At 35.1% G+C, this 7,721-nt stretch overlaps 1 protein-coding gene, 1 long non-coding RNA gene and 1 other non-coding gene across 3 annotated transcripts; 2 read left to right on the plus strand and 1 right to left on the minus strand.

Moving 5' to 3' along the window:
* Positions 1-2,687: 2,687 nt before the first annotated feature.
* On the plus strand, positions 2,688-3,937 carry LOC108032767 (60S ribosomal protein L15). Its single transcript, XM_017106767.3, has 3 exons — positions 2,688-2,706; positions 3,035-3,361; positions 3,554-3,937. The coding sequence occupies exons 2-3, from the start codon at positions 3,053-3,055 to the stop codon at positions 3,857-3,859; spliced, it is 615 nt and encodes a 204-aa protein (XP_016962256.1). The 5' UTR covers positions 2,688-2,706; positions 3,035-3,052; the 3' UTR covers positions 3,860-3,937.
* LOC122818515 (small nucleolar RNA Me18S-Gm1358) lies at positions 2,803-2,871 on the plus strand. Its single transcript, XR_006367997.1, has one exon. It is a non-coding gene; the product is annotated as a small nucleolar RNA Me18S-Gm1358 (small nucleolar RNA).
* A 2,500-nt stretch (positions 3,938-6,437) lies between the features above and the next one.
* On the minus strand, positions 6,438-7,243 carry LOC127012140 (uncharacterized). Its single transcript, XR_007765656.1, has 2 exons — positions 6,864-7,243; positions 6,438-6,727 (listed from the first exon to the last, which is right to left on the minus strand). It is a non-coding gene; the product is annotated as an uncharacterized LOC127012140 (long non-coding RNA).
* Between the last annotated feature and the right edge of the window lie 478 nt (positions 7,244-7,721).

Consider the following 7,721-nt stretch of genomic DNA (forward strand, 5'->3'; position numbering starts at 1 on the left):
ACTGATCTTTCTATAATCTACATGACAAATCACAAAATTGTAGCTTTTATAGGTTCAGAGAGGAACTGACAGACTTGGCTATATCAACTTGTGCTAAATGTCTAGTGATGCTTATAATGCTCGATCGCTCGCTACTTGCGCATAATTGATCACGATCACTCATAAGCACTGAGTTGATCGTATGTGATCGTACGAAGCCATATGCACGATTGCGTTTGATCGCATATTTATGTTGGTTTCGGGTCGTGCTCGTTGAATCGAACTTTTTATTCGCCATTTGTATGATCGTATTTCTAGCCAGTTGCCCGACACTTCATTCTTCTTCATTCGAAACTTTTGGCGATCTATTTAAATGCAATCATTTAATGCAACTACATAATTTTTTTATTTATTTATTATTATTTATTTCATTCTTTGTTCTCGTTCAAGAAACTTAAAAAAATCGTTTTGATCGTTCCGAAGCGATATAATCAGATGCACGAACATGAAATCAAAAATGCATCATGAACGATCATTCTGACCGAAGGTACTATCTGAAGCTTTCAGTGGTTGATAAGTTTCTGTATTTAATATCAATGGAATGAACCTTGACATTTATAAGTTGTACCTTAAATTTAAGGAGTTATTTATTTTAAATATATTTTTTTGGTTAAAAATTTTAAAATTTTTTTCAGTTCTTTTTTTGCAGCTTACGACTAAGCCCTATGTACCATCCATTCATTGGATGGTAGATGGATCTCTGTTTGAAGAGGGTATTTGGTATATATAAGACCTGTCCAGCAAAACAAATTATTTTTAGATAATTAATGTCAATCTTGTTTTTGTTTGCTTCGAGATATATTAGAACGAGTGGGTTCACAGGCTGCCCCCATTTCTTTAAATTTTTAAAATTGTCGCCGGTAAGGGGAGTACAATTTTGAAACCTGGGACTTCATCTTCTTTCCAGTTTTGTGAACTAACAGTGACGCGACATTTAAAAGGCAACAAAGTACTGACAAACTTCTAAGCAAGTACCATTGTAGACTCTTTCCTTCTCAATAAAAGCCACCAAATGACATGACAGAATAACCTATGTTTGCAATAATACTGAAATACTGAATTTACTTGCGAATGTTATTCATTTCCCGCTGCACACTGGGCCAGAAAGGCACTTTTTTGGCCAAAAATATATAATTTTTTACCAAGATAGTTGGAATGATAAAGTTTTTTTTTTTCGTTTTTCTCTTAAAAGATTTAACTTTTCAAAGACTAAAAGACAAATTTATTGGAATTTTATGTGGTAAAGCTAGTTCAAGCCAAAATCTAAAAATTTTACTTACCTTCAAATTTTTTTTAATAACCAGAAGAAGCACTTAATTCATTTTAAAACACAATTAAATATGAGAGAAAACAAATTTAAAAAATTTAACACCACTAAATATTTTATCTTTTAATGACAACGAATATTTAATAATCGACCTAAAAAAAATGTTCTATATTATTCTTCTTGTAATTATTAAAACAAAATTGTTAGCAAAATATTATTTTGAATTTGAAATGTTCTGAAGTTATCATTTATAAATTTGTATAATGTATTTTAGTTCTCATCCGATGGAAGTACATGAAACGTAGCATACTTAAGTCCTCCCTCAGGCGGTCTTCTACGCTTTATAACTAAAATTACTGAAACCTTATGCAAAACCGCATCGGGTCGGCGGTGAGCAATTTTAGTAAATAAATCAAAGAATTTATTTTTATGTCATTACTCCATTTGGCGATGGCACTCAAAAGCATTTGCTAAACAAGAACAGTAAAAATAAAGGAAAAAAATCTTTTAGGAAACAAGTAAGACATATGAGCTTTTTTATAATTTTCACTTGTTGAAAATTAAGGACTTCTAAAAGTTTTGTGAAGAAGTAGAGCACCCATCTTTGACTTTTTGTTTTTTTTTTATTTCCATCAATATTATATGTAGTTTATATATTTTATATATTATAAAAAGGACTGCATACTCATTCTGGCCACTTTCTTAAGAGTTCGCCATATATAGGATGAGCTGATCCAGTGTGCAGTGTGAAATGTTAAGATACTAACCTTCGTATAAAAAAATGTCACAATATTTTTGTTGGCAAAATAATGGTTGAAGTTTATGAAAGCCAAATTTAAAAATTCCTCAAAAAAAACAACAGTTTGTTCTTAGAAAAAAAAATCAAAAAACCGAACAAGGGAAAAATTGAATAATAAATTATGCTGCAACGACAGCATTTTATCATTTGCTTGTATTCTTTCTAGAAGTGTAACATCATTTTTTTTGCTTACAAGTTTTGGATTGTTTTTAAGCCACTGTGACCGTATATTTAAACGCTAATATTACCACGCAAATGAACACAGAACCCTCATCAAAAAATGATCTGATCTTTTGGGCCTCTTTTTATTAATTTGAGCATAGCAGTTTGTGGATACATGTTTTTTGACAAGAGGAATTAGGGGAATTTCGGGATATACAGAATGTTGATTGGATTTGTTGGAAAAGAAAATTCGGTGAAGCTGAATTTGTTGCTGAAACATAAACGTCTCTGTCTGAACAAGGTATTGGCTGGGATGTTGTGCCATTCTGTTGTTTCACAAGTAAAGCAATGGACGTGGTTATGTTTCTCAAAGCAACTCTGCAGTTGTCTCTGATCTGCTTGAACTGCTTATTTCCTTCTTTTGGATTTCCACCGTCTTGTAAGTAGGTTGTGCTATTGCTTCGCGAAGTAGTATATAAATCGTGTATTTAAAATATTTTTTATATATTTATATTTATTTATTTAATGGTTCTATTTGGAAGTATGATGATTCTTTCCGTGCACCACTCTGAATTTAGTGTTGATTATGGATATCTGATTTTTTTTCGCACGTTGCTTTTAAACATCTTCATACATATGTACATACAATAACTATCTGTATTGTAGATCCTAAAATGTACTCTTTCGGAATGTACGGTTTATTTTATGATGAAGTTGATCGACCGATGATGTGACAGTTATTTAATAACGAATGGATTTGTTACTAGGTCAATCAATCCGCTGAGATGGGGGCCTACCGGTACATGCAGGAACTCTACAGGAAGAAGCAGAGTGATGTAATGCGATACTTGCTGCGTATTCGCGTTTGGCAATACCGCCAATTAACCAAACTACATCGTTCGCCAAGACCTACTCGTCCGGATAAGGCGAGGCGTTTGGGGTACCGTGCAAAGCAAGGTTTCGTGATTTATAGAATCCGTGTTCGACGTGGTGGTCGCAAGCGTCCAGTGCCAAAAGGTTGCACTTATGGCAAGCCGAAGAGTCATGGTGTAAACCAATTAAAGCCGTATCGAGGACTGCAGTCTATAGCTGAGGTAAGAAATACTTGCTTCGAAGCTTCTTGACTACTAGAGTACTATTCCCTGACAAACTTAACTTGATGATAACACTAACATGAAAATATGTTGATTATTAAACTTCCTTAGATGTCTGATATTTTTTTTTATTAAAAAAATAGACCCATGTCATGTTATTTAAAAGTAATAGAAATTTTACATTTTTTCTAGGAACGTGTTGGTCGTAGACTTGGTGGCTTGAGAGTTTTGAACTCGTATTGGATTGCTCAAGATGCTTCTTACAAGTATTTCGAGGTAATCTTGATTGACACTCATCACAGCGCCATTCGCCGTGATCCCAAAATTAACTGGATTTGCAAGCATGTCCATAAGCATCGTGAATTGCGCGGTCTTACTTCGGCTGGAAAAAGTTCCCGTGGTATTGGCAAGGGATACAGATATTCTCAAACTATTGGTGGATCTAGGCGTGCTGCCTGGAAACGCAAGAACCGTGAGCACATGCACAGAAAACGATAAGTTGTAAAGATTATTCATTATCGGTTGAATAAAACATTTCGTGCATTCTAATTCTACAGTTGGCACGTTCAAAACATATTTTTATATTGTATGCGTTTGTGGCTCAGAGGACAGATGCCAGTTACAAAACGAATAATGCTTTGAGTAGAGGCGAAGAAAATCGGTCTTTACGGCTTTGTCTACTTATATTTTTATGTTACGATGGTCTTGCTAGGTGCCTAAGGTCTTCTATTATTGTTAAATAGTCAGATTTCTCTGCTTTCTGGTAGGGATTGACCAGTGGAATGTTATAAAATAGCATGAAAATGTGGGCTATACTTCTGTAGTAAAAATATAGAAGCCACAGAATTGGGTGTGGCACATTCTGATAACAAACTCCCTCTCATTTAAATTTATATTTAATAACTGGTTTACAAAATAATATTTTTAAACTGTCTCAAGAAAAAGATGGTTGTTTCTGGTAAGGTAATATTTTAAATGAATAAGTTTCAGTTAAGGATTATTTTAAGAACATTTATTTCTCCGATTTCAAAATTGTATCTCGCCTAACCAATTTAGGTGATATATATATTTTAGATTAAAACTTGAATGCCAGCCTTTAATTGTGCCAAAAAATTGCGACCGAATTGAGACGCGCAATCGATCCTGGTTTTATATTGGCCAAGTCAACAGAGCAGTAGCCATTTGAAACTGCGGTATTGATATTGAATAAGTTTTTAACGTCACAGGATAAGACTAAAACAATTTTTTGATGGTACTTGCGGCATATTCCTTAATTTTAATTTTATAAATAATGTTAAGTGAGCAAAAAACAACAAAGAGTATTATTAATTATTTTAAAAAGTGGAATATTGAAGATTTATGAAGTAATTTTTTATCAAACAAAAAGTAGAGAGATTGGCCACATTCAGCACAACATGAAGCTGCGCGCACACGGCCGGTGTGGCGCGGCACTGCGCGGTTTTTACCAACTAGAGACGTTTGGATGTAATTAAATGAATGCCCGCACCCCGTCGCGGCGCGTGTCTGTGCGACGCAGCGCGTTACCGCGTGAATGGTCAAGTATTCAAACGGCGTTTGCCGCGCCGATATCTTGAACATTTTGCAGAATCTTTCGGCTGTTATCGACAATCGTCGGGGCATTAGTTTTGTGCCGAAAACAAATAGAATGGAATAGACAATCTTGAATATAGAATTCCAAGAAGAAAGCAAAAATAATAAGTCGATTATGAAATCGAATGTATCGATTACATTTCATTCGCCCTGGCTACTTCCCTTGAGTGTGCGTTCCGCAAGCGGCGTCGCGCAGCTCAGCGTCGTGCCGCCACGCGCCGCACCAGCCCAGTGTGCGCAGACCTCGATACCTGATCACTGATGGAATACAACTGTTTTATCTTCCCTTATTTTTACTTATAAGCGATTGCTGTGCGAAAGGGTACAGCCACGAGTTTTTATAAACATCTTAATAAGAAAACATTTCTTTAAAAATTTGTGTCAAAATCTTGAGCTTGGACCAATTGAAAAAACATTTTAATTGCATTTTGCAGTTTCAAGAAAACACTTTTATTTTTTCGACGTCGTTAGGTATCATGAGCGTTTAGCAGAACAAACTTGATTATTGATTACTCTTCCATCAGTAATCAGTGATCATGTTCTGCTGAACGCGGTCATTGTTATGTGCACAAAAATAAACCCAAAACTATAAAACGTTTTGCTTAGTTCTTCTCCGCGTCATATGCAGTGCTGTTTCGTTGTGCGTTGTGCGTTATTGCGCTGCGCGGCTCGGAGCGGTTTTTACCGCCTAGAGCAGTTTAGGTGTACTTTAATGGAAGCCCGAACACTAGCGCGGCGCGTCTTGATGCGACGCAGCGTGTCACCGCGTAAATGCTCGAAGAAGTATACAAAACAAATTCCGAGGAAAAAGAAAATTTGCCAAGACAATTTCGCTTAAGGGTTAGTAGCTCAGCGTTCGCCGCACCGCACCGCCCCAGTGAGCTTCCTTCTTTAATTTGCCAACGTGGGCCTTGTTTAGTTGGAGCCAAGATGGAAACGGAATTGTACCGCTGATGGAAGACGCGCAACATCATGATAATGGTGTCCATTAGTGGGCGTTTGGTTCTGCTGTGGAGATATTTAATTTATTACAACGTAATCTTATTTTTTTGGCCAAGTAGGGAGAGAATCCTTAATGGTCATGTTCTTCCTCAATTTCACGAGCCCTTCCGCAATTCTGCAGTTTAGCCCTGTTGAGGTATTGCTTCTTGTCAAATCCCGGAATAATGGGCAACGCTTGGATTAGGCGACCTGTTCCTCCTGAAGGCTTCCTGGTATGATTTTTTGTGTTTGCCAAAGGTCAATTTTCTTATTCTTTTTGAACAAAAAGCGACATATTTCCGCGCGAAGATATGACGTTTCAAGACGACATATCTCCGCGTGGAGTTATGTCGCTATGAAAAGTTACATCTCCGCCGATTTATTAGCAACTCATCTTCCAATAGAATAAATTTAATGTGTTTTTTAAATTAATTTCATACAGAAATTTGAATAGAAAATCTTAATAATTTAACGATAATATCAATCCCTTAAAAAACGCAGTTTCCCACAAGTCTTTATTAAGTATATGTATTATTTTTAATAATTTTTACATAAATCAGTTCAACTTATATATTATACATATGAACAATTTTCTGACCGAATTTGTGTGAACGTCATTACAGTGAAAAAAACATATACATATTCATATAACATAGGAACTTTATGCTCCTTGGGAGTAATTGGAGATTTTGGAAGAAAAGGTTGTGTTTTCGCTGTAGAGTGCGTTTCACCGTATCATAACTTATTTCTATTTCCTCTTCTCCATTTGTTTTTCTAAATTATTATAAAACGAAACAAAAAATATAAAATTCAATTATGTATATCAATTTCTGAATAATACAAACATATATATGTACCATATATATGTATACTAATTCTTGTATGTATGCGTGCATGTATGTGTACTTACCTCGCGAGAACATCATTAAATATTTTTTTGGTGTCGGAATTGGTTTGACACTTCAATTGTATTTGCGACAGCACTTCCATTTTTTCCATTTCATTGCCTTGTGGTCCATGAATATGTTTAATTTTTTCAGGATTGGAAAAGACTCGAGACCTATCTGCACTTAAATAAACCCGTGCTCTGCAATCCTTTGAACGACACACATATGCAATATCATTCGATTTTAATTGTTTATTTTTTATGTAAATTTGTTGGTCACTTGGAGTATATAATAATTGAGAGAAACCTGCACGGCTTCCTTCCTTAAGCTCAAATTTAATATTGTCCAAATCCATTTTACTCGCTCTAATAAAACCGTCAACGCACACTTATTGAAAGCCCGGAATCGATTGATTGCATTTGCAAGCGAAGATCAAGAAAAATTTTTCGCACACGCTACTTCCGTTATTTCTATTATAGTATTATACATTGAAAAAAAATTCTATGACACTAAAAAATGCATGTTTATTTTGTGTTATAGAAATTTGTTCAATATAATAGAAATAACGGAGTTGGCGTATGCGAAAAATTCTCGCTGATCTTCGCTTTGCAAATGCATATATATATATTTATATATAGATATATATATATATATAATTTCCCAAATTTTTTAAAAGTGTACTTAACATACTAGCAAAAAATGGGATAACAAGAACTTTGCAATTCTGGCGCGTTCCCACTCATACACATGAGTGGGTACATACTCATCAGTGTTGCCATCAGGTGTGACCAGATTAAGCAATAATAGTATCGCCTATTTCCACTGCACCAAAAAACCTCGGTTTTTTTCGTTCAGGTCGAATGTTACGTTCGCCCATGTAA

The sequence above is a fragment of the Drosophila biarmipes genome, unplaced genomic scaffold (genome assembly GCF_025231255.1).
Source record: "Drosophila biarmipes strain raj3 unplaced genomic scaffold, RU_DBia_V1.1 ptg000022l, whole genome shotgun sequence".
NCBI lineage: Eukaryota > Metazoa > Arthropoda > Insecta > Diptera > Drosophilidae > Drosophila > Drosophila biarmipes.